This window comes from Columba livia, chromosome 3 (genome assembly GCF_036013475.1).
Source record: "Columba livia isolate bColLiv1 breed racing homer chromosome 3, bColLiv1.pat.W.v2, whole genome shotgun sequence".
In the NCBI taxonomy this organism is placed as follows: domain Eukaryota; kingdom Metazoa; phylum Chordata; class Aves; order Columbiformes; family Columbidae; genus Columba; species Columba livia.
In genome coordinates, this window is record NC_088604.1 from 74,313,326 (window position 1) to 74,340,864 (window position 27,539).

Below are 27,539 nucleotides of genomic sequence, written 5' to 3' on the forward strand. Positions count from 1 at the left end.
TTTAAGAGTCTTGTTTACCTTTATTAAGACTTTATTAATTAAAAAAAAAAAAAAAAAGAGAAAACATTTAGTTTGACTTCTGTATGGAAGAGTGAAGTTAGATGATCTTCACTGATAAATCTGAGATGTCAAAAGACATTTTCACTCCTAAGACATTTACGTTGTACTGACCTTGAAATCTATTTCTATGCCCCTTTCTGGAGACAGTACGTGTTGAAAGACCCTTGAAGACATACCTGTAAGAGCCAGCCAGTTTGCTTTGGCTCCACCGCTCTGACCCTGTTGGATTACAGGTATGTTTCCTGGGTGAGGGCTCCTACATTTTCTGTCTTTGTAGCAGTAGGGGCTCCAGGGGAGCTCTTAGCTTCAAGATATTCAACCACTCCATATGTCACCATAGACAACATGAGCACAGACAACAAAATGTACAGTTTGATGTAGACTTGCAATTTGGTGCTATAACCAAAGGCAATGACAAATCCAAGTGATTCCCAGAGACGGTAATTGGCAAAGGCAGCCTCCTTGTGTTTCTCAAACAGAATGCCATAGAGTCCTAGAAGAAAGGAGAGACATGGCTTGTGAAGATTAGGTCTGAAACCACGTATTTTCTGCAAAGGGAATAAATAGACCACAATGAGGAAGAAAGACTCTGCTTCATAAATGTCAGAGGAAGGAAAATACAAGCTTTGTTCTAAAACATTTTTGCACTCCTGTGAATTGTTATAAGTGAAATAACAGAGACAAAATGACAAAATAGAGAATGTCAGAGACAAAGGGAAGGAAAAAGGAAGGAAGGAAGGAAGGAAGGAAGGAAGGAAGGAAAGAAGGAAGGAAGGAAGGGTTCTGTTGAAGTGAGATGGAAGGAAGTTTGTTTTTCAGATTATCAGCCACAAAAGAGAAGGTTCGTGTACTGATAAGTAAGAAAGAAGATGAGATGGCCAGGAATAGCCCTTGACACTGTACAGTCTTCATGTATATTGCTATTGGTAAGGTTATACCAAGTCCTTACAGGCTTTCAAAGAACAGGCGGTTTTGTCTAGGGACATGGTCCTTAAGGACCAAGTTGCCCTTTCAGTGTGGGGTAGAAAGGATCAAAGAACCATAGGGACCTCCTTGCTACCATCCTTCACCACTTTCGTGGGGAACCTGCATGGACCCTGCATGCACTTGCTGTCTACCTGTTCCTGAAACCATTTCTTTCACACACCTAAGAACATGGAGAGACTTTTCATGTAAGATGCACGTCCCTTGTTTTCACAAGAACTTGGGCCTCAGGGAGCCCCCAGGTGAGGCTTGCACAGTGTTGTCTATGGTAGCAACATGTGCTATTCGTATTTGCTTGGAGAAACAAGCTGACCCAAAACACTTCAGTTAGAAAGTTGAGGAGAGCACTACAGCTGTGCTCAGATTTAATATGCAAAGGAGATTCGCCTCTCTGAGACAACCAGGTTTTCAAATTTTCAGCTCCTGGATGGGTTAGCGAAAATAATACCCTTGATGCATATAGAACCTCTGGGCCACAACTGGAAAACTTGCTTGACATAGAGACATAATTAGACTGATTATCCTAATGCAGTCATGTTCACTGGGAAGCTCCCACTGAGTCCAGTCAGCTGCACACCCATAACTGGGAGTCAGGGGGGGATTCCCAGCCCCCAGGTCTGACCAGCTGGGCACACAGGCAAGGGGAGAGAGCTTGCTCTCCTCTGGGTGCTGAGCTAGCATCATTGGTGGTGAAACAGCGGGAATTTCCAGTGACTCAGCTCTGGTGTGCAGGGAGGGCAGGGGAGGAATATCATGAACCTTGACTCTTCTCATCCACTTCTCTCAAAACACATCTGTCTGAAATATGCATATTCAGCCAAAAGGCACAGAGGACTACGAAGTTCTTGAGAAGTTTGGGTAGGCTCAACTAACCCTTTTCAGTTTTGTCAGGAAGGGAGAGACATCAACTATGTGTAAAAATTCACTGCTTCCTGATGACTGTAAGAGGTCATTTACTGAACGATTCAATTTAGGTGTAATGGAAAACCTGGACAAGTGCATCACAAGATGTACTTAGTTCATTAAACTTCCTGAGTGTAGTATAGTGTGAATTATTTGATAATCCTTCATAGTTTTGTCTAATAAATGAACAAGTACAAGTTGTTAATATAATTTTACTGATATGCCCTATGCTATCCTCTGAAAAAGGATTAGTGAAGAGAGTTTAATAAAGGGAGGTTTTTAATGCGTAAATATTCTGGCTTTCAGGAGGCACCTGTTTTCCCTTGATATTTTGAAGCCTTCTTTTTTGGTCAAAGCAATGGGAGAATCCAGTGGGGATATAGTTCAAGGTTCAGCTATAGGAACGGCTGACTTGGCAGGAAAATTCTCATTTCCAGGATGCATGTGTGGTATTAGCTAACAGTTACACAGGAACACAATCATGGCTTTGTCTCAAAGCTAAACATTTCTCCTCATCACAAACACTGTCAAGAGCAATGGGGTGCAAGTTGCCTGGCTGAAGTTTTAGCAGGACCTGCCAGACTGTCTGTGGGGAGGGGCAGCTACATCTGAATTTTTGCAGCTCACTTAATGGAAATTATCCACCCTAATTACCCCTAATTACCACTCCCTCTTTTCCCACTCATTCCCCTGGGTAGGAAAGGGTATATAACGGCACTGCTGGAAATAATTTAAGTCCAGGTCTATAAACTTTCCAGACTGATTCGTATCCTTTCTAAAAGCTCACGTCAGCCTGGAGTGAGTTTTTTTTAATGGAGTTATTTTACTGTAGTCTATCCTATAGCTCTGTGCTATACAATTGTTATGACTGAAGTGCAGTTATGGCTGGGGGTTAGTAATAGTATCTGTTAGATAAGAGAGAGAGCACTGCGTGCATTGAAACAAAGCAGCTTTCACTGGAAATAAATGGGAGTGTCCACACACATACACAAACACGTTAGGAAACTTTGTAGGATGAAGTGACTAATTTACTGTGAGCCTATATGCCCTCTAGGGGGAACTCCAGCATTAACTATCCACAGCAGGCCAAGGAAAGCCATCTTCCATCACCACAGAATGCCTTAAGTGTGTGGCACAATGCCATTGTATTTATTCAGTGGTTAATCTCCTGAGGTCCAAGCATCAGTCATGGGAGCTTCCCAAAGGAAGGGCCACAGACCTCGGTCCCCAATGCTCTTTCAGAGGTCTCATCTCACCTCACAGACTTTGGAGCTGGCAATTTCTCATGTGATGTATAACTGTATAAAACTGATGAAGGAGAGAAGATATTCAGTTCTAAATGGGCATGTCACACTGAAGATCCTGTTCTGGGATGCATCATTATGGAGTAATGTCACTGCATCTCTCTGTTAAGTTTTAATGTCATTCCTTGATGTTTCAGTGTGACAATGCGGCAAACTGTATATTTTTATAACTGGGAGCTATGGAACAGCTGAAAAAAGTACAGACAAAAAAAGATACTGTGTAAGCATAAGGAACATTTGTGGGGTTTTTTCCCCAGCTAACACAAACGTGAGATTTTCACAAGTATCCTGCAGGAATCTGGGAATGCAGATGACCTGTTACAGTGCTGTAGCAGAGGTCAGTCTTGTCACAGCACTGCAGAGCTCAGTCACCATCAAGTAAGGACAAAACTTGGTCCACCATCTATGCCTCATCCAGGGATTGGGAACTGCAGCCACTTCCCAGGCTCCTTCTCTGACACTTAGGTCCTCTGTACTTGTCCCTTTTCCTAACAAAGGCACCAGATGCCTCTTTTTTAGGCATGTAGGGATAATACTCAGGAGAAGTCTTTCTCAAAAGATATCTCAAATGTGTATAAATGCCCAAAGAGGATGGAGACAGGGTCTTTTTGGTGGTGTCCAATGACAGCACAAAGGGCAAGTGGCACGAACTGGAACACAGGAGGTTCTCTCTGAACATCAAGAAGGGCTTTTCTCACTGTGAGGGTATTTGAGCCCTGGCACAGGTTGCCCAGGAAGGGTGTGGAGTCTTCATCCCTGGAGATCTTCAAAAGGTGACTGGACATGGTACTGGGTAAATGGCTTCATGTGGCCCTACTTGAGCAAGAGGGTTGGACAACGTGGCTTCAAGAGGTCCCTTCCAACCTCAGCCCTTCTGTGATTCTGAAAAAAACCAAGTGTCTGAGGGCAAGGCTTTCTAAAAAAGAGAGAAGCAGGGTAAAGGGCAGGTCCTTTATCGTAGTGAGAAACTGAGATATGGCTTTCAAGAGTGTTGGGAAGGAGCCTGATGAAAAGTCAGGAAGACCATGTCTGAAGAAGCAGGAAGAATGAACAACTTTACTTCAAAGAGGGCAATTCCTCACCAAGGTTGTCCTTCCATGAACCTGAATAATGAGAGTGCTGATTTAAAATTGTACCAAAGGGAAGAGAGAAGATGAGAGGGTGTCACTTGATGCATGTGCTAGCTCTTCTCTAAGGGATATGAGCTGGAGCTGCTGGAGGGCCAGAGAAGTCTGGCTGGTCACTTCTTTGTGTGCAGAGGGGGGGACTCTACGTGTGCTGTAAAGGAGATTGCTGCGAGTGACTCATGTGGGCCCAGATGAGCTAGTTCTGTCATGTGCATAGTCCTATGGCATCAGCCAAATATGAATTTGAGACAGAGAAAAACAGTATTCATGAAATAAGAGGAAAAATATGGGAGCAGATGGGAGAACATGTAACTGTCTTACTGATATGGGCTATGGCATTGATTTTAAAAGAGTGTGACTGACAGTGATTAGCATACTTTACTTCAAGTCATCACAGACTATAGCTCTTTTTTTGCCCTCTCCAGCACTTTAGAGTCTGTCTTTAGCCTCTATAAGAGAACTTCCCCTAGTTGTGATTGAGGGATAAATTTAAATAATCTCTTACGGAAGTCAGTTTGTAACAGCTCATTACCTGAACTGTCAGTACATAGTAATTGCACTGTATCAAAAGCAGTAGAACATAAAAGATGATGTAAACAACCATAGTGCATCAGATAAGAAGTCCAATGGTAGGTATACTTCCAGAAACAGACTCCTAGGATGAGTGTGAGAAATGAGGCAAGTATACAGGGAGGTCTCCTCCCGGCATCCCTCCTGACTGTCAATCAAAGACATGGGGACTTTCTTAGTTGGAGATTTCCTCTGGACCACCAGACTTTGATAACTCCCAAGAACATTTTCCTCTGAAGTGATGTTAATTCCACCTTAAAAACATTCACATTTTTGGCAATTAATTCCATCCTTTGATTATGCATTGTGTGAAAAGTGAATTTCTAATCACCTATTCCATACTATTAATTTTACTGACTGCTTTCCTTACTTGTCACTTGTCCAGGCTAAAGTCTGTTAGTCTTCCTTCAAGTGGAAGTCTCCCATGACTGTTCTTTTTTATTGTCTTCTTATGCCTTATCACTTTTGATTAAGCTTTTGAAATGGAGCAAATCAGAACTGCATGGATTTACTTCTTGATTCCATGATGTTGCTCTCTGTGGTTCTCTCATTCAATTTTTTTCTAATAACTCCTAACAGCCAATTTTCTGCTTTTTTTTTTGTTTGTTTTTTTTTGCTGAGCTTGGAGTTGATTTTTTATCGAGAATGCTTTCCTCTATTGCAAAAGACAGCCTAAATGTATCATTCTTCTGAGTTTTCTGATTTTCTTTGAAATACTTATACTCCCCCAGAATATTTATTCTGAATATCCATTATCATCTGCAGTGTTCTTCTCTCTTCATCTTGGAAAAAAAAGTTTAATGAATATTTTACTTTCTTATTCCCAGCTTGTTCTTAGATTTTGTACTTTCCAATGAGCTAACATATTTCCTTTAGATGCTGTCTTAAACCCATTATCACTTTCCTGCACGTGTTGTTTTATAAACACAAACAGGCACTTTTTTATATCTCAAGAGGATTCATTTCATTGTCACCAGGACTTACCATTATTTTGTGTCTGCCAAATGGCATCGGATAGGCCCCAAAGAGCAGGGAATACGAAAAACACAGCAAGGTGTTTAGGATGAGGTTTCCACAGCAGTAGTGCTATTATACAGGCCGTGTTTGTAACTGTAGCTGTTGATTTAGAAAGAAAAAAAAGAAATATAAACGCTATTACAAACAGGACAGATAGTGGTAGATAACGCTTTCAAATTCCTTCCCCAACTAGAGCACAAGGCAAATCTTTCTGGTTCATGGAGATTTGCACTGACTGAGTCGTTATCACACGAAATACAAGACAATGCAGTCCTTTTGCAGGCTTCAGATAATAGTTCTGAGCAGTGACTGGAGCTGAGAGATTCTGGGCGCTGATATGGCTGTTGGCCCAAAGGACAAGAACTGCCACTGAGTAGGAGAAGGAACTGCTGAAAGACTTGCAATCATTGTGTGGGGTGTGTAGGAAGGGGGAGGGAGCCACCCTTCTGCCCTCCTTACCTAGTCCTTAAATGCAGGTTTCCTTTCAGGGCCAGAGGAGACAGTTACGGATATCTAAAGGGTCTGGTGACTTTTTGTCTTTCCTTTTAAAAGCAGAATGTAAATGAGTCACTGATTCCTTCTCACACAGGAACACCTTTACAGGCTGAGTACCAAGATCACTAAACAGAACAGAGGGGTTCAGAGGTCTTGCATAACTAACACTGTAGGGGTTTATTATCTGTGATTTTTTAAAATCTAAAATAAGTTTCACAGGGTGAGACATACATGTAAGACAGATATGTACAGAAGAATCTCTGAACTCGTGACTATAGCATAAAGAACTCTAAATTTCTTTTTCCTTGCCAAGGTTTAAAGTTTCCTGTGGAGGAATTGACTAGAATGTCTAGATGCACATTGACTCAGTCAGTGACGTTTCTAATAACACAAGCTGCTGTGTAGTGGAAGTATCTCATGAGGTTTGCTGTTGCTTTCACTCCATTAAGGTGAGGAGGCTTCATCCCAATGGAGAAATCCATCTCAGGTCTACTGTAGGCCTCAACCTCTGTGTTGTAAGATCATTTATCACTGGTTGCATTAGAGCTGAGAAGCATCAAAGCTCTAGGGCACTTTCTGAGTAGACAGCACCCTCAAAAGCAGGGTGAAACTATACCACCAGCAAAGTGATGTATGGCAATGATCTCAATAAAGTGGTTAACTGTGCTGCCTCTCTTCTCATGAATGAGGTTTGCCTCCAGATTGACTTTGGTTTTAATTGATAGCTGGCAGTAAGCTCTCTTTATTTTGCATGCAAAGCAGGGAGCACTGGATTTGATATGTTACATGAGGTGATCAGTCCTTCAAGTGACCTTTACATACCGAATGCAAATAGAAGTTTTCTACCGGTGAACTGAGATATCTTTCCAAAGAGCAGAGAGCAGAGGGAATTTACGGCTGAAAAACAGATCATCGTATAACCAACATAATGTATCCCCAGGGCACAGGTCACATACGTCTGGAAGAGAAGAGACAGTGGTGACATATTTTCTTCTATGAAAATATCCAGCTAAGGTTCAAGGGTCTTAGCCTGAGTGTTTGGTAAATAGCCAGCACAGATGAGATCAAAGGACAACGGCTGCAGAGTTTGCTGACAAGTCCCTGGCGTACTGACATAGTTGGCCTTCAGCCACAATATTCCTAACCCAGTTCCCAATCAGACTGATGCCATGCAAACAGGGCAGTAACAAGCAGGAGAAGAAACCAGAGCACTGCTCACTATGCAAATAAAACTCCTTAAAGCAGCGTTAGGAATTTTCTGCTATTCCGTTCATAGCCCAAGAGACAAAAATTGATAGTCACCACTATGGCCATTACAGAGCAGCTCCCAAGAAGTGAAGAGGACCTCACCTATAAGAATGTACAGCTCACAGAGATGGCCATGGAATAAGTGCCCCTTTCAATCCATTCAAACACAGCAGCAAGTGCCCCTCCTCCATCTGCTTATGTGCAAGGTTTGAAAGCTTAAGTGTCAAATAAGCAACTCGAGAAGTTTGCCCCCTTTCTTTGAAGGTTTCCTCAACAAATGTCTGGAGAACACACCTGCTGTGGGTGTCAGTTTGTAGAGGAACTGGAGGAGCAAAGGTGGTTTTGATCGTTTCAGTCCCTCAGCGTTTGGACCTGTTGCACTAGTGACTGGTGAGGGACTGCAGCCAGCCACGTAGAGGGTTTGCCTTCTTACCATAAAGGTTCTCAAAATAAAATATGCAGTAAGTGTGCTGACTTGCACTTACACAGACTCTAGGGAAACCAGAAGGAAGGAAGATATAAAAGCTTTGCAGACTTCTGGCTCTTCTCCCAGTTTGTTATTTACAACAAGCTGAAGAGCTTGAACCTGTAGCTCTCTGCTGTGGTCTCCACTGGTGAGTTAAGCTCGATACCACATTCTCTTTAAGGCTGTTCCAAGGGACATGTATACTGCTGGCCTCTCCTGTTTGAAGATGTCACTCAGAGTTCATTCAAGTAGAAGTAAGCAGTAATTTAGCAAACCACAAATTGCCACCAAAACCATCTTAATTTAACAAGTAAATATAGATCAGATGCAATAGTAAGACACAAAGACACACACACAAAAAAAAAAACAGACAGAAATAGATTTTCTTTGTCATCCACACCTTTGTGTAGTCACCAGAAAGAAATCCCTGTTCAAACCCACTGTACATTGTCAGAGGAATTAGAAGACACTGTCTTTTATCTTTAAGATGCTGGAAAGTTGCTAGGAACGTAGACCAAAAGGATGGAGTCTCTAGTATTTCTTTCTCAGTCTCTGCTTGCTCAGATTTGATCTGGTCCAGAAATATAACAATCAGCAACACAGCTAGCACACCACTAGCTGCAAAAACAAAACAAAAAGTTCATGAAAAAATGAAGAATGCTGGAAGAATGATGGGAAGTCGCTTGCTGCTGTTATTGTTCTGACTTAGTGCTTAGCTCTCTGTGGGATGTTTTGGCAGATGCCTCTGATTCTGCCGCAGTGCAAAGGCCGTTTCTGTGAAAACAAGGCAGCCTGATCAGCATTCACATCTTCTGCATACAGCTGCGCACCTCACAAATCCCTTCAGCTTGGCTGTGACAGGGCTGTGGTGACAGCCGCCAGGCCGGCTGCTGGGCCACAGGGGGTGATCCTCACCCTGCCAGGGCAGGCCAGGGGCCGCGGGGATGGGGAGCTGGCCAGAAACAGCTCCCTCGGGAGCTATCAAAAGACTTTAAATCAACACAAGAGGGGATTATTCACTTGCAGTGCCAAGGTTTTCATGGCTAGAGGTGATCTTCCTTCAAATACATGCAAAGAAAAATAAAGGGCTAAAAGTAGAACTGCTGTCTTGGATCTCAGTATATGTTGCTTTTTTGGAGCCATACTTTGAGTACACAATATGTGCCATTTTAAAGTTGATCGTGAGCAGCTCTGGGTGACTTGAAAAAGACGGAATTTACAGCTTTGAACCTCTAATTTCCTAGCAGAAGCAGCATATGAAAGAATGCATGGGGTAGTTAACAGAAAATTGTCACGCATACATCGCTTTAGGTTTATTGCTTGTGTTTTTTTTCATGTAATCAAGAAGATAACTGTGACTCATAATATACACGAAGCAGCCACAGATTTACAACTGATTGCTTTGTTACAGATGCAAGGCATGATTATGTTTCCTCTCTTACTTATGCTGACTAGAAATCCATCCGTGGAAACAAGTGGAGTTCAGAGAAAGAGGGAAACCAGGCACCTTTTCTCATCCACATTGCCTGTTTAATGTGCTCCTACATTACTATGTATGGGCATGCTCTTTTCCGTGAACCTTAAAATGTCCAAATATATTAGCAGATTTACACTAAATTGCCATCAACTTTTTATTCTTTATTGTTTCTACGAGAATTACATTATATTTTCCAGTGTCCTGGTTCTCCACTGTGGCTGAGCTGTGAACTCTTCATCATGTAAATCATTGTTTGTTCTGCCAAGGTGTTTATTAGTGCTTACGGGCTGATTACAGGACTTATATGGGTGAGAGCAGGACATCCACAGTTACAAGACAAATATTCTAACAAATATGTCAAATAAATCAAGAGCAATTGTAGGAGATAAATAACTTCATGGCTTAATAATAGTTGGTATGAACATAAATAGAAACATCCACAGTCCTCAAGAAAACTAAACAACGGAAGACTTATCCATTATTATCCCCACCCAAGCTGAGCAAAATATGTGTTCAGCAACCAAACAGAGGAGACATTTTAAAAATGTCTGTGAATGAAATATTTAGCTATTTGGTTTCCCTCGAGGTAGGAAAAGACATATCTTTTATTAAGAGCTTAAAAGAAAAATGAAACCCTACTGACGCACGGTCAGTAGACAGCAGAGTTGCATTCATTTTGCATGAACAAAGCCTAAGGGAATACTGTATATGTTAGTCATCAAATTTAAATTTAAATTTGTGAGCCAAACATGCCTTTAGCAGAAAGGCATAAGCTCCAGCACAGTGTGGAAGGGAATTAGGAGGATATTCTTTGCATTTTCTCACCAATTAGGAATGGAGGTTGAAAAAGGAGGGGGGTTTAGCTGCGATGCACTTGTCTAATGAGGGCTGGCTCTGACCAGATCATATACTCTCTGCTTGAGTGTATGACAAATTCTGTGCATCTGTCTCAGCATAGAGTACATCTATGTGCAGAGACTGCAAAGATATTTTAGCAGAGCTAAGGCGGCGTATTGCCTTGCTAGATACTTCCCCTTTATCCAGAGAATAACTTGTTTTGAGCCGGATATGTTTTGAACTTTCCATGCTGAATAAATCTTTGCATATCTGTATTTGTCTTTCTGATTTCTGATGGCATCAGCCTTCCCTCTGCTTGATTCCTTTCCATCCTTGTGCAAGAAAGGTCTATAGCAGCTGTAGTTACTAAATGGGAGACACAGCAATTTGCCTAGTGCTTCATGTTTTCTTCACCTTTGACATTAAGACACATAATTCAAGCATCACAGCTGAGAATTGACTGAAGTTGTAAGACCTAAGCAGGGATTCAAAAACCTGCTACCAAATGACTGCATGTTCTGAGAGCCACCGTTCAGGTCCACCTCTAATTACAGTGCAGTTCTTGTGCTAATGTTGTTTTACACGTGGCAGGACATCAGCCAGTTCCGATAGGCATCCCCAGATAACTAGAAATTTGTGAGTTCAAGTGCCACTAGCTGGGCAGCTCTTAGCATCTTGAACCTCTGCATGTACATATACATCTGCCCAGTACTATCAGTAACTAGTTCACTATTGCTCATCCTGAAGACAGTGAATTTAAAACTATTTCATGCATAACTGGATAAGCTGCTGCAATCCTCTAATTGCAATGTGGGCATGATTTTGATTCTTGTCTGTAAAGCAACATTGACTTTGGGTGAAACAGTGGGGTCACCATACAGGGCTTCAACTTTATTCCAGGTGAAAAGTGTAAAGAATGTGTGGCTCCTTTAGATAAAAATGGTATGACACTGGGACAAAGCATTTGAAACTCTTTAGGAAGGAATTGTTTACAGCTCTCACATATCTTATTTCCTTTTAGCAAATTGGATTGAAGGAGGAAGTAGGAAACTTAATCTGCAAAGCCATGCTAGGTTTCACAAGTAGTAGGTTCTCCATCAGTGATATGCATTAAAGATTGTGTGGATTACTTACCTGTGTAGATCCCTAGCAGAGTGTAGATTAAGGAGTTGGAGGGTTCTGCTGACCCAGTGGTGTTAGTGATCTCGGTCATGCAGTCATACGCTCCGCAGCATGCCAGGTTTTTTTCTGAGATTTCCACTAATTCAGTAAGAACCAAAAGAAAGGTAGGACAGGGGAAAAATCAGATGAGTGCAGACTGTATGTGAGGATATAAGGAGAAAGGAAAACAGCACATGGTGATTGGTCCTGATTTCAAATCCTTCCTGATTAGAGATGTTTAGCTTCAGAATCCCAGTCTAACACACAAAAATCAGATTTAACAGAAACAGTTGCTCAAGACAACACACTGAATTGATGGTTTCATGGAAACATGGACTAAAGCCAGAGGCTGCAATCTGAATCCAAGCTCAATTTGCAGTATTTAAAGTTCCAGTGTGTATCTGTACCATTTAATCATAACACCCCATAAAACAGGTCGCTCGGTTTACCACCACTGAACTAATGGACCACACTTCTTACAGCCAGAGCACATTACCCTCTCTGGGTAATTTCTGTATATGTTACAGGAACGGAAACCATCTTGAGACATCTTTTTGTTTTATAAGTTTAAATTACGATTACCCACTAATGCAGCCTTCCAAGAAATCAGCTTTTCCTGGCTTTTTCACTTTATTACTGGCTTTATAGCACTTTGAGAACATACTTGAAACTAGAACAGTTTGGCAGGGTTTGGAGTAAGACACGTGCTTTGTTCAGTCCCATCAGTGTTGTGCTGGGCATGTGTCAAAGCCACAAACATGCATGTACTCACGCACCCTATGTGTCACCACAACACTATGCCCACTCCCTCCAGTTCCTTTTCTGTAAAGGAAAAATACTAACCCAAACTGTGAGCCTGAATAAGCTGTGTACTGGGAAGGATGATCAAAAAACTGTACAATTATTTCAGTGCTCTCACTGCAGAATTTGTCACTGGACCAAGCATAATAAAGGGCAATACAGCATACCTTGGCTGATGCCTTGAAAAGGACTAGAACTGTAATTTTTCAGTTAGAGTTATTGTGTAGTTATTTTTGGTGTGTTTTTTCCCCATTGCTTCTAATCAAAGCTGCTCCAATGTCAATCAGCTGTTTAACTAGCTTCATAAACAACTTTAGGTTCAACATCAGATAAAACTTCATAACATAAAGAAAACCATTACGTTATTATAGCCAGTGGCTACTGCCACAGAGTTTTGAACAAACAGACCCTCAGCAAAAATACGATATGCAAAAGGTGAGTCACACTAGTCAAGTGTGGAAGTGTGTAAAATAAGTTTTTTTATGTGTTCACACATCATCTGAAGATGGAGATGCACATGCAATTAGTGATATGGAAGCTGTGAGGCAGGGTTTGCTCTAGAAGTAAGGCTGTAATATTGATGAGTGAGAAAGGATGAGTCTCCAAATTTACATTGATTACTGGCTTCTGTGATAGCATTACCTCATGGTGCAGCCTGCCTTGCTGTGTCTGGATACAGTGATGCAAGCAACATGTGAAGTGTATGCACATGTCTAAATTTTAGGCATTTTGATTCTGTGGGTGCATACTGTATCTTTCTGATTGCTCAGTGAAATTATACATTTTAAATGTATGGACAATATGGGTGGATATCTTTGCTGCACTGTCAGAGGAGAGGAAAAGAAGTGAGTGACTGGATACCCTTATGCCCCTGCAAGAAGCACCCTCTAGATTAAAGCTGAGTCTCGCTGAGAAGGCACAGTTGGGAAACTTACAGTATGACTGCTCATCACTGTTGTGAAGATATGCAAGGCCTTTGGCTTTGAGAGCTGTTCATAGCACACTTACCACGAGCACAGCCTTTCCTGAAATCCAATGTAACTGATGAAAAATCAGTAAAAGTTAGAATTTCGTTAGAATTTAGAGGAACATCCTCAGATGTCAAACTGGGAGAGGATTTACAAGGAAGAAAAATAGTATTTTAATCCTCTTATTAACATAATTTAACATGATGTGTGCTGTGAGGCAGAGGAGATTAAAATGGTTGCAGTCTGTGCAGACCCCAGAGCTGCACCACAACCTCTGCCCTGCAAATGGAACCAGAATGGCCATTCTCTCCTGAGACATTGTGTGGCTCAGTGATCAGGTCAGCAGGGATCAGCTGCACTTGATACAGTCCTTTAGCTTTCTGCTTTGATGGTGTTTCACCTGTAGTTGCTTGAGTTTAAAGGACACATGATTCTCCATAAGTATCACACCATGTGACAAATACCATGCCATAACACCAAGGATTCAAAGATTAAAACTTGATGCCAGCTCCCTGACATTTAGGTTTAACTGAATACCTGTTTGAATACCCTCCAGAGGACATACTGTTCAACTGAGCCAGGGAAGAGAAGTAACTTCTTGCTATTCATAGTAGCCGTGTATCTGGAAAGTTCTTTCCATGCCCATTGTGTTCTGACTTCGACAGGAGAGGGAATGCACAGGAGACTGCAATGCTGATAGACTGCAGCACTTTCAATCTCTAAGGCGGCATCCAAGTATTAATTTATCTTCACAACTGCCCCTTTAAAGCTTATACAAATTGCAAGCATGGGAAATGAGGGCAGGACTGTTGAGTAATTTCTTCAAGCTGCATCAACATCTCCTGTCTGGGTCTGAAATACAGCGGAGGAGCCCTGGCATACAGGCTCCTGCCAACAGCTATTTCTATTTCTTCTTGACAATTCTGTAAAGCACTAATTTTCGGCAAGCACCAGCATCAGCTTGACTAACCTCGAATGCTTAACAGCAAATTAATCCAATACTACAGGCTGTGCAAAAAGGCTGCTTTCAGTGTTTTGCCTTTTGTTTTAACCACTTTAAATAGAAGGCAAATGTGAAAGATTGTAACTGCCAGCAGCCTATCTGTGCTCTACAACACAGGGGTGGAATTCAAAACTGATTTGGTAGACATCTGTTTTTGAGCTTGTTGTCTGAACTCCCTTTGTAGCTGAAGAAGAGTAGGTAGGAAATAGACACTTCCAGAGAGAAATTTAGCCCATCTATTTCAGACATCTACCTTCAGATGAGCTAAATCATATCCGAAGTGCCTGTTTCTGCTGACTATAAAGGCAATGGAGAGTCACTAGCTCAGCTACAGAAAACTACCTTTTAACTATCTAGAATTAGCTGATGTTTTTGAAGAGAAACAACAAGATTGTTAAATATATTTTACCTTTGTTGGAATCTTGGCTAAATATCAAGGACGAGATCAGATTTCCCCAGATGCCGGAGGACTGAAATATCAGAAAGAAGACCCCGAAGTATTGGTTGATAATGTCTTTTGCATTTTTTCCTGCTTTCTCAGCATATGAATTGCCAGCAATGGTGAGGTAAGTACATTTGGCAGACCAGAGCGGTGCTCCTCCTAAGCCCAGGATCACAGAGGTAGGGATTAGTGTGTACCTGCCAAAGAATACTTTATTTAGCATAGATATAAACCATTACCATAATAATCATTCGCCCAAAGATCCAGAGACAAAAATAGACAACAAAGAAATACATTTATCCTCTGTGTGATTCCATATATCTACTATGTGGAGCTATGGAAGAGCCAGTGTTTTGAACTTAGGATGTGTGAGCACTCCCAGCTGTGTCCACAGGCTAGGTCTGGGCTAGGCTGGCTGGGTCTGTGCTTATGTGTCTTGTCCTCTTGTAACTAAGAATAAAATTGCACCTGCACTTTGGAAGATGGATCACAACAACTTTTATCTGCAGAGTTGTGTTCCCTGTCACTGGAGAGCAGAGGGAAATTGTTCATCCACCTCTGAAAGGGCAAGGCAGGATCTGGCCTTCTGTCATCCTCTGCTCCTGGAGCCACTGACTGGAAGACAGCATTCCTGTACCAGTCTTTTCAGAAATATTCCTGAAAGTCATTAGGATTTTCAATGGAACTTCTGATTATTATTTTTTTTTTCTGAAGAAAAATCTCTGCTGCACACATGAGTTAGAGAAGCAGCTTTCAGATGGGCTGATGGATGCATTCATTCTGGCTTTTTGCACGTGTTGACCTTTCTGGTTCACCGGCTGCTGGATTTATTTATCCCTGTTTTCCTGTAGGTAACACCTTTTGCATCCAGCTTTCAAATCCACAACACAAAGGCAGAGGAGAAATAGGGAAGGGAAGGGAAGGGAAGGGAAGGGAAGGGAAGGGAAGGGAAGGGAAGGGAAGGGAAGGGAAGGGAAGGGGAAAAAAAAAAAAAGAAGAAGAAAGAATTTTCCCCTTACTGATTATTTTAAAACACAATAGACAGGGTTGGAGTATTTAAATTGTACCAGCTAGCGTAGAAGTTTCCTAATGAGAATGTGATGTAGCAGCACATAGAGCCTGCGATGGTCCACTTGCAGCCCAGCTTCTTGATGAGGAGTGGAGGGAGGAACATGGACGATAAGATGAGCGCAGCATAGATAACACTTAGGGAAGCAACACCCAGGCCCTCTGCTGAGTGGAGACTGCTCTGCGTGGACAAAAACAGAGGCTGAGATTATTTTTGTCACAGGCATGTGTTACTATGGTGTACAGAAAGTGGCTTCAGGCAGAAATAGAAATGGAAGCTGGGGCTGACTATTGCTGTCTCCATTCCTCAAAGCAACCTGATTATGGATTTATGTTTTCTCTCACAATGATAACCCGTTTATGAAAATGGGATAGAGAACCAGGTAACAATTGCTCAGATTGTCAAAGCTCAAAGCTTTGGTCAGACTTTATTCAGTGTAACTCATTTGTCTTTGAAAGCTACCTGAATGAAAGATAACCTCTTTTCTTGGCCTTCCCTTTTTGTCTCAGGCAGGAATATCCTCAGATCTACATTGCAAAGGCTGACTTAACAACAGTGGAAGATTCTTTGCTTTAAACTACAGGTCTGATAATTACTAAATTCTTTAGAGACCAAGGTTCAAATATCCTAATAGGCTCACAGCAGCCCTTTCTAGTTGGAAGTAATCAATTCACCCACATTTTCAAAACGGAGAAATAACATTTTACTGATCTGAATAAGTTTTATATTTTTATGCTCAAACTGGTTCTCCTCTTGTCTTGATACCATGAAAGTTTCAATGAGAAGATCAAGATGCTGTTTATCAACTTTTTGCTATTTATTTTCATTAAAAGCTGACATAATCCAGTACAATTTTGGAAGGGGGAATGGATGCTGGGAGGGTAGCACTGGAGGGTGCTGGAGGAGAGCGAGGCTGCTGGTAGCTGCACCGAGCACTTCCAAGCCCTGTGGTGGCTGCATGGTCGGGCCATACAGGACCATGGTGGCAGCCGCCTGGCACTCTTGGTAAGAGGCTGGCATCAGGACAGCAAGATGTTTCGTAAACAGGCTTCCTGATCACTGAGGTCTTATTTCTGAAACACTACATGCCTGGTTTTGTCAGCTACATCTTCCAAAAATTAGAAGCCAGGTCTCCAAAATCATATGATTAGCTTAATTGCTACTGGGTTTTAATGTTTGTTTGGGTTTGTTTTTTTGGGGGGTGAGAATATTGAAATAAATAATGTAAATTTCTAATGCTTGTCCTACAGGCTATAATACAATTAAATAACCTCCTTAACTGTATCTCAGCAAGTCTGCTTTAACCACTGAGACAAAATGGAGAGAGAGGACTACTCAGTGAATCAACATCCCTCCTTCCTGCAGCATTACGGGAGGCTTTACATTCCAGCAGTTAACATGAGCATGGTCCATTTCAGATGATGTGGCTGACTTGCGGCTTCTTGGGTTTATCTTCCCCACCTTGTTAGCCTGCGCAGCTCATAACATCTCCATCTATTTTGGGGACTGTTTTTGCAGAACTCCCCCACACTCAGAATTTAACAGTGTCAGTGATTAGAAACTGCTCGAGGAGAGGAGAGGAGAGGAGAGGAGAGGAGAGGAGAGGAGAGGAGAGGAGAGGAGAGGAGAGGAGAGGAGAGGAGAGGAGAGGAGAGGAGAGGAGATGTATGGGGCTATTAATAGCAGGGACCTCTTCCTGAAATGAGGTCAACCCCTTGCTACTGCAAACAAGTGGATCACGTAATATATCAAGCTCTACCTTTAAAGCACAATGATTCCCACACCAGTGGGAAAATCTGATCCAATTGATAGGGTAATCTTTTAATATCATGCCTAAAGTTGCTCATGGATGACCTACACCCATTTTTTTTGTCATTAGACTAGCCGAGTCATCTAGTCTGAGAAGTTCCTCCTTATGTTTTTCTACTCTGAAGTGTCCATAGACAGCAACAGTAACCCTCTGTCTTTTATTTTGGCTATGCTGAACAAGCCAGATCTGTCAGCATCCTAAGCATTCAAGTAATTCTACAGCCCCATTTCTGCTACTGTGTTTTAAGATGTTATTGCCAATACAAGATACAGCTGCCCTTGATGTAAAATAATATTTTAATTATTATATTATGATGCCAGGAATTGTATTATTTTATACTTAAATTATTTAATGTATTTGGCATACATTTTTAGTATTTTATGTTGCTGTATACTAATAATAAAATTATAATGATTTAGAAATCTTCAAAACAAACCCTTTCCAGAAATGGAATTTGTTTTCTGCTTTGCCATATATTATTTTGAGAACAATTCTCATAGAAATTTAGTTTTAATTCAAACAGCTTTTGTGGACATGAAGAATATGTGTCTAACACAACTGTTTAAACTATTATAGAGGTACTAGAATCAAATATTTAGTAAATACTGTGGATCTGAGTGATATTGGTGCGTCAGCCTGCACCAAGCTGATGTTCTAACCCACCTCAAAAAAATATTGTGCATGCCTTCCTCAGAGAAAGCACGGAAAGGCTGGCGGGTTTCCCACAACCAGCTGGCCTGATGCCCTTCCAGGCCGGCTGTCCTGCCAACCAGTGGGAAATGCTCCACTTACCTGTAGACTCTGGAGTCCTCCATAAGCAGTGAAGAGAAGTAAAAATCCAAAAGAAATGACCAAAACATTCTTGAGATTCCTTTCCATGTTGATTCCCACAAGACAAAGGTCTGCCGATGCACAAAGCTGATCCAGTTATTCCAGGGGATGCTTTGAGCTGGAGAAAAATAGCTTATGTTTTGTTTGAAAAGGTTGCTTCTCACTGCATTTGTAGAAGAAAGTGTTGTTAATTATTTGAGGACTGGCCAGTGAACCCTACCTATTCTGATCCTGAAAACTCCTTACAGAGTTGTTACTCATTCACCTGGTGTGACTGAAGCACAAATGAGCACTCCCAAAGGACATCTATCAGGTTTTATTAGATAGGTCTAGAAGTTACTTGCAACACTTGGACCCATTTTAGTGTTGCGGTCGTACATTACACAGCTCTCTACCAGCACTAGCAGAGAAGAAAAAATGCGCAAAGTGGCATGCCTGTCTGGTATAAAGGGCACTAATCTATAAAGAGCAAAGGTTAAAATATGGTACCAAAGTCTGTATTAGGTCTATTGCTTAACGAAGGTTACTAAAGAGTACTAGGAAATGAGACTGATTGTGTTATAGCATTGTCTGCATGCACCAGCCCTATGGCTGTGCAGTGTAGCAACCCAGGGGTGTTGGCTGCTTGGCAAGCGGGAGAGCCTTCATCCCTGCTTAACCCCGTGGCTTTGGTGTTTCAAATTTACCAAGTCATACTCCTGAAAATAATTTTACTCCATCTTTCGCATCAACTCAGAAGCCAAGAAGAAACATGGCTTCAGAAGATAAATGAAAAAGCAGCTTCCCCTCCATTCTACTGGCCCCTGGAAAAACAAACAAAACCCCCAAAGAACAGCAACAACAACAACCAAACAAACAAACCAACCAAAACAACAACAACAACACAACAAACAACAACAAACAAAACCAGCCTGTGTGGGATGTATCTACCTTGCCAGAGCTGCCCAGCTCAAGAAGGGAAAAGTTTCCCCCATGGCCAGCCCACCTGGCTGTGTTTGCCTTTGCACTTCCCTCATTTCAGAGCCTGCCCTTATGAAGTTGCGTTGCCTGTTTGGTCGTGAGACATTGGCTATCCTGCAAATCCTGACTGAGCTTTTGAATATTCCCCTTCTGAGCACACAAGTTCTTCTCTTTTCCCCTAAGCATGGCAGGGCAAGCAGACTGTCTGCAGACCCTCCCTGCAGCTGTAGCAGAGGACGGATTTGAACTCGAGGGCAAAGTGGAATAAAAAAATATCCATGCTATAACTTAAGCCTATTGACCTGGAGGTGGTTTGTAGGGTGTCCATAGCGCCTAGTGGGAAGGCACAGCTTGATCTAAATCCCACTAGATGGCACAATTTTGCTTCCCACAGGGACGTTCAGGGGTGCGGGGAGGAAGCCTTAATGTATTCATTCATTTAGTGTGTTAAAGAGGTCATAGCTAGTTTCTACTTTGGAGAAAATTCCAGTATGTGCCTTTTCATTTTCTTCTTTTGTCTTATAATCTTCTTGAATGAAATAACGCAGAAAACATAATCTTTTAATTCTCTGTTGTTAATGGTACTTCTATATTGCAAGTCTAGATGGTGAAATACTGGCTTTTTATTTTACGGAGTCTTATGCTCAGCATGCAAACACTTTCAATTAGATCACAATGCTACTCTTGTTTTGCAGTGTTTGTAATCCTCTACAAGGCTTATAAACCAAACCGGTGGTAGTTTTTCTAATCTTTTTAAGTTTTCTGAACACTTGCAATTTTCAGGTGAAGAAATTTCAGAAGAAATTTACACCTGGTGATTTGGGTGCTTGTTTCTGGCTAATGCCCCTTAAAAATAGTCTGCAAAATTCTAGGAGTTTGAAATCACAGATTTAAAACCCCTAGAAAAATGAATGAGAAATAATTACCACCTTCTCCAGCAGAGGCAATAACCAAGGATAGTGCAAAGCACGCTCTAGTTAATAAAGGCCTTTTTATTGGTGCTCTTTCTTGACATGAGCAGTAATAACAACACGGCTTTAAAAAAATCAGCATTAACTGGATGCTATTTTTAAAATGCAGTGTTGAATAGGTTATTTGATCAGCACTTCTGCTCTGCAGGAATTCTTAAATCCTAGCTCAGTCATGTCCTCTTAGCAGCAAATGTCGGAGAGCAAACAGGAGATGATGGGGCTTTTGTGGAGTTGTTTTTTTCTTTCTTTTTTCTCTCCTTTCGACTGATCAAAGACATTTCAGCCTGTTCTACAACCCTTCCCTAGAGCTTTGGGTTATCACAGGGCCGGGTCCTGAGCCCCTCCTTAGGAATGTGCAGAGTCTTTACCAAGCAGATCTGATAAAGCCGAGGAGCTCTTCCTTTGGTACCAGGCAGGAGCTGCTCCGGCAGACCTGCTGTGTATCACCCGTGACACTGCTTTCATTCTTTTTGCCAGTCTAAGATTAAGTGAGCCTCAGGAGCAGTGCAGTGTATTTAGGGCTTAGCTTTCGCACAGGGGACTGCAGCCACCAAACTCAAATGTCTTGCCAAGTGTGATCACAAAAATAGATAGAAGAGGCTGGTGAAATTCATTACTCCATCCCACAGGCCATTGTGTTTATTTTCTTTTGTTTATTTTCTCAGTGTAAATGAGGGAAGTCTTTGCTTAAAAGATTATAGCATCAGAGGCTAATCTTTGTTGGGGTTTGTGCTTTTGTAATTATCACTTCCTTATTGACTCTTTGCTGGTTAAGTATATTGTTTAGGCAGTTATTTTAACAACAATAACAAAACAAAACCCCCAACATCCAGAATATTCACCATAGGATTTTCTGTCTTAGGAGGCTTTTAATTGATTAGCGCCTTGGTGGTACATAGTACCGCTTGAGTGTCTCTGTAGAAAGGATGAATACTTTTCCATGCAAATGGTTTGGTGAGCCACATAGTATGGGCAAGTGTTGCAAGTGCTCTTCTCAGAGCTGGCCCTAAGTGGCACTGGTCTCTGAGGAGCTGACATGGAGCAGGACGTGCAGAGGGCATGTGCTTGCTCATGGATGCCTCCAAACACAGGGATGCGGAGAGGGGAGACAGAGTCTGCATATTCCCCCTTGGAGAAATGAAGCCGCTTGCTGCCCTTATCCCATGGTGAAGGTATTGCAGATGTACTAGTGGGGAACATCAGGACTGAGCCTGTTGTCCTGAGCTATGGCGACACTACAAAGCCCTTAGTGTACTGGTTTGTGCTGGAGCTCTTAACTGTGGCAAAGCCAGCAGATTGCATGGTCCTTCTCTGTAAGCTGCAGAGAGCTACGGGACTCACACTCCCAGCTGGCAGAACCCATCCTGCTGCTAATTAATGCACCCTGTTGGACACAGAAACCCTGAGCTGTCTTCCCAGAGACTACTGTGGGGCAGTCAGGAGCCTCCTGTGACTGAGCTACCACCTCCCTGAATGCTTACCTTCCGGGGCTGTCACTCAAAAGGCTGTGGCACTGTGAGTGTCCTGAGTAAGAATATCACTTCTCCAGAGCGTGGGGTACCTGCAAAACATAAGACTGATGCATCGAGCAACATTAAATGATCTCTATATGAAAAATCTTTCACAGTTTGCAGCTGGCATAGGAAAGCACAGCTGATACCTAGGAGATGCCGAGGCATGTCTAACTCTACTGCAGCCACTGTTTTTTTCCAAAGTGCTGTTCTCCCAGGAAATTAGACTGTTCTGACATACCTGCAGTGTTCCCACCTGCCAGATCAATATCTGACTTCTTGGTTTTTATTAGCCCCTTCAGAACAACAAAAAAAAAGCTAATTAAAATTCAGGACTGCTTGGTCCAGGCTGCCTACGCAGCATCTCTCTTGCTGTAAAAGACTGTCCATGTTACTCTGTTCTTCTCCTTCACCACTGTTGGTGCCCTTCTGTCTTTGGACTTGAGGCAGGAATGAGTAAAAGTGCTGCACATGCCTTGCAAAGTCCAGCCATTCCTGACAGGGGGTTTGTGATTTTAGGAGTTTACCTCACTAAGGGTTAAGCTGACCCATATCCTCAGGGTTGTGCTCAAATCTGCAAGGGTCACATCACATCTGGCTTCTCTTGGTGTTTGCGAGGCTGTGCCCATACCATGTTGGTAAGTGCTGGTTGGGAGCTCAAAGGACTGAGGTGCACTGACCTGTTGTTGGTGGCCTTAGAAAATATAGGCTGTTATGTGCTGAGAAAGGGTCAGAACTCAGATGTGAGATCCGTAATACTAAGCCAAACAGATCAAGCAGTAAAAGCTGTTTTCTCCTGGGAAGGGAGAAGAAAGGGAGTGGCCAGTCAGTGAACTCATTTTGCCCACAAAGTCAGAGGAAAATAGTTTTTGTTTTGCCAAAGACTCCAGCAGTGTGAGTTGCTCCTGTATGACTCTAAAGGTCTAAATATCTCCCTCTCCTCTAGCATTCGAGGTCTTATTTCCAAATTTCCTGTATTTCCCTTCTCTCCTGTCAAATACTGCTTCTTTTCCACCATGCAATGTATCCACTGATATTATCCTTTCATCTGTTCTCCCAAGCCCCCTCTACATGCATGGCTGCATTGACATCAGATGCCACTTCTGTCTGAATCCTACCTGCTGACATCCTCTGTCTTTCTCTGGAGGCACCAAACTGTCTATCTCAATCTTCCTTTATGTCTTTGATGCATGCTGTCCTTCCTTATTGCTTTGCTGCTCTCTAACCATCACCCTGCCTTCATCTCTCTGCTTCACCCTCCTTACATTGCCTCCTGAGTGCCAACAGACTTTTTGCTTCTTAAGGGAGAGTCACCTGAAAACTGCTGGTTGTGTTCCCATCTCACAGAGTGTTACATTACTTTTAGCCTTGCTGGCTGTAAGGTCCCTCTCCCTCCTCCTTCAAGACTGCTCTTAATATCTCATGAGGCCCTTTTCCAGCTCCACCACCTTATGGAAGAGGAGGAGAGACACCTTGTCTTCTGGTCTGATAGCCCAGAGGAGAGAGGGTGCAGACCACAGGCTTGAATAAAGTTGTGGCTTTTATAACAGTGTAGGTAGGGGACTTTCCCTGCAGGACATTTGTCTGGTCTGCTGAATGCAGCTGTCCAAATAACCAATGTTGTCTCTATAGTAAAGGCAGGATTCAATTTAAGATAGGATGATGTGATGCCAGGCTCACTCATAAATTTTTATGAGCTTGAGAAACAGTTACTTTAAGTGTTGGACTTATAGATGTTACTCACCTCCTGAGATATTAATCTCTCTCGGCTGGAGCTTTCAATGCATGAACACGTCTATGAGGGTATTCACAGATACTAATTCCTGCCTAGGGAGAGATTCAAGCATTTTGAAGGTAAACCCCTGCTCTATGTAGCAGCCAACTTCTCTGCAGAGGACAGCTAAGATCAGCCTCTCCAGGCTGACAGCTGCCCGTGAACAACTCCACCAGAATTGTCTTGTATTAATTCTCTTAAAAAAAAGTGCTTTAATCTGGTTCAGACTCAGCCTATTCACATTTTACCTTCTCAAAACTGTTGATTGAGCACTAGCATAGTACATGTGCCTTGCCCTGCATTTTGGGTTTTTCGGAATAGCTGGGGTAAACCCATTTCTAATCCTAAACTAGCGTCTGTGACTCAGTTGGTAGGACTTAACACCCTGCTAAGATAAACATGCCACTGTTGTGATCTGTGCTTTTATAATGAAAGGGCAGGGAGGCGGATCCTGCATAGGAACAATAGGCTTTTGTATGGCAGCAGCTCTGAAGTCTTAAGAGCCATTCACTGGAAGCTGCTTGACTGCATACTGGTTGTTCACATGAGCATGCATCAGAAATTCTTTGCATACACCCATGATGTGGGCTGGGAGGATGGGACTCTGTCAACAACCCCAAAACATGGACTTTTGCCTTTTCTTTTGGTTCACAGGTGGCTGCTCATGTTATTAATGTCCGCTATCAAGCTAGCACAAAAAAGGGAGTATAATGCTCAGCCAGGAAGGACCTTCTTTTGAAGGGCACAAAGACTTGTGACCAATTTATCTCCTTGTGGAATTAAGAAAGGATAAGGAGAATGAGGCTTGGTCCCAGCAAGCAGGGTTGCTTAAAGGCGTATCGGTGCAGACATCCTAGGATGTGGAGATTCTCACTCTCCAGTGCCTTCCACCTTTCACTTGTCCATTGGTTGCACCTGTTGCTGAAGACTGGCATAAGAGGAATATTTACCAGCTGTTTACCAGCCACTTGCTATCAATGCAAATATCTACGGCAGATAAAAGGAAAAGATAGCATTAGTCTTCTCCTCTGTAAGCCTACAGGAGCTACCAAGCTGCAGAAGTGCAAGCAGGGTCTTTTGAGAGTGAAACAAAAAAAAGGGCTGTTCTGTCCAGACTGGTGTGCAGTATGGCATGAGAGAAAGGAGTTGTTATAGAGGAAAAAAGAAGATATAATGGAAGTAATCAGAATAGGCAATTTTGTTGTTGTTTTATTTCCAGTAGTAAATTTTAACATAAAACTTCTTCCCTATCCCAGTAGATATCACCAGGTTCCTGGGGTAGGTGATTTCCTGTATTAGCTGGCCTTTGCTGTGACATAAAATATGGGGAAGATCCATAACCTTCCTCTAGGGTGACAGAGAGTCTCTCCCAGGCCTAAATAACAGATTCCTTCCCTTGCCCCAGTATTGGTAAATCATGCGGTCATCCAGGACACTGTTTCTTTACCAGCCGTTCCTGACCCTTTTCCTCCCATCCACAGCCCTGCCTTCTCCCACACACGTCCCTCCAACTGCAGGCCCATTAGTCTGCATCTCCTTGCATTCAATCAAATCAAATTACCTTTTCAAGTAGCTTTCTGTACTTTGAAATTATGGAGCTATGATAGACCTCCCTGGAAACAGGTACCGGAGTCCAGCAGGGAACAACATCTTGATGGTTGCTGCTCTGAACAAGCTTCACATTTCACATGTGTTTTAGGGAGGTTAGCAAGCCGTCTGTGTACTTCTAATCTTGCACCGATCTTTATGGAAGCTGCCCTGGTATGTTCAAGAGGGTTGCAAAACTCCTATCCCATCTTTGTTTTGAAACTCCTCTTCATTTTGTCGGTCCTTATGTGAGCCTTGAACCAAGAAGCAAAGAGCATTTAAAAAGACAGGACACACACAGCCCCACCTCTTGCTTATCGCCTGAAATAAGAATAATTACTATTTTGCTTGCATTCCTGCTTGCATATTCATTTCTCGTGAACTGTTAATATTCCACCAAATTGATCCCGCCTCCAGAGGAGTGCTGAGATTCCTGATCAGCGTGACCACATCCATTTCACAGAAGCCATTCCATAACTTCAGGATGGTGAGGACTATCAGTTACCCCCACCACAGGTCAGCACAGAGTGGGGGCCTGAAGGTGAAAAGTAACGGTGTATTACCACCCATTCTTTAGTCGTTCAGTGACAGCACAGGAAGAGCCCCTGCATACACACAGCTTCAGCTTGGATCACAGATCTGGAAAATCATCCTTGTTGTTTTTTTCCTATTAAGAGTCACTCAAAGGGTCCGTTCCAGGATCCACTGGTGACTTTGGCAACGGTAGCTTCAGTCCTTCATAGGCTGGGGGATGGATGCCCTTGGCTTTCCCATGTGAGAGAGTTAAAGCTTGGCAAAGTCAGATTAAGCAGAAGGCTAAAGACTTCCGAGCATTGTAGGACAACTCTGCAGAAATGTGTAGGAAAAACTGTCAGAGCAGTGGGCAGGAAATCTAGAAGCAATATCTAGTTCCTAACAGACTGCTAACTTTAATAGGCTCTCTGTGAGAAAAGGCGTTTCTATTCTGTTTGCTGGATTCCCTAAGGCCAACAAGCAAACCAGAGTGGACTAAATATGTCTGTGGGTACTTTAAAAGAAAAAAATTCAATATGCTTAACTGTCAGAAGTTACAAAAATTATGCTAAACTTGGATTCTTCTACGCTAGCCCTCTGGAGGTATGGTAGTTTTAATAATTCAGCATTAAAGACTGACTGAATTAAGTTTTATCTTAAACATTCTTTTCCAGAGATAGCTTTTTAAGTTACTATAAGTGTTTTTTGTAATCAGACCAATAGAAATAAATCCAGAGTACACTACAGAAAATCTCAGTGCCTTTTCATTGTGAGATCTCTGCTCTGCAAGGGAGGAGAAGAAAATCTGGGAGTAAAACCACATTACATGGAGAAAGAGCACCAGGTAGTTTACTGCAACAGTTAGAAAATAGCAGACAGACTGGTAACCTGTTTTTTCTGATTATCAAACTCTTAAACAATCAAACTCTTCATATCTTTTAATGATCAGAGGCAGAAGACACACATTCACAGCTCTCTGTCATAGGACGAGAACATGCATGACGAGGCTTTCAATAAATATACAAAATCAGAGAATCAGAGAATCATAGAAGAGTATAAGTTGAAAGGGACCTTCAAAGGTCATCTTGTTCAAACCCCCTGCAGTGAGCAGGAACATCTTCAACCAGATCAGGTTGCTCAGAGCCCTGTCCAATCAAACCTTGAATCCTTCCAGGGATGGGAAATATACCACCTCTCTGGGAAACCTGCCTAAGTGTATCATCAGCCACATTGTAAAAAAAATCTTCCTTATATCTAGTCTGAATCTACCCTCTTTTAGCTTAAAACTGTTACCCCTTGTCCTATTGCAACAGGCCCTGCTAAAAAGTCTGTCCCCATCTTTCTTATAGGCCCCTTTTAAGTACTGAAAGGCCCCAGTAAGGTCTCCTTAGAACCCTCTCTTCTCCAGGCTGAACAAACTCATCTCTCTCAGCCTGTCCTCATAGCAGAGCTGTGCCAACCCTATGATCATTTTTGTGGCTCATCTCAGACCCTCTCCAACAGGTCCATGTTGTGAGGACACCAGAGCTGGATGCGGTATTCCAGGTGGGACCTCACCAGAAGGAATGGTAATTAATTTTGATTTTGATGATTTTGAATGACTCTGGCTTTTGATGATTTTGATAATTCTGAGTAATTCTGGCTTTCTGT

The 27,539-nt window shown here is 42.3% G+C and overlaps 1 protein-coding gene across 5 annotated transcripts; it reads right to left on the minus strand.

The window, feature by feature from the left end:
• Positions 1-25,714, minus strand: UNC93A (unc-93 homolog A). 5 transcript variants are annotated; one of them, XM_065057646.1, is made up of 10 exons: positions 25,351-25,714; positions 21,986-22,080; positions 18,535-18,691; positions 15,931-16,112; positions 14,831-15,060; positions 11,623-11,748; positions 8,575-8,792; positions 7,283-7,418; positions 5,933-6,064; positions 1-553 (listed from the first exon to the last, which is right to left on the minus strand). In XM_065057646.1, the coding sequence occupies exons 3-10, from the start codon at positions 18,619-18,621 to the stop codon at positions 288-290; spliced, it is 1,377 nt and encodes a 458-aa protein (XP_064913718.1). In that variant the 5' UTR covers positions 18,622-18,691; positions 21,986-22,080; positions 25,351-25,714; the 3' UTR covers positions 1-287. The 5 variants fall into 5 exon arrangements, with proteins under 5 accessions (XP_064913718.1, XP_064913720.1, XP_021151745.2 ...); XM_065057648.1 differs by having other exon boundaries at positions 15,931-16,107; positions 18,535-18,736; positions 21,986-22,065; positions 25,351-25,668; XM_021296070.2 differs by having other exon boundaries at positions 21,986-22,065; positions 25,351-25,666.
• Between the last annotated feature and the right edge of the window lie 1,825 nt (positions 25,715-27,539).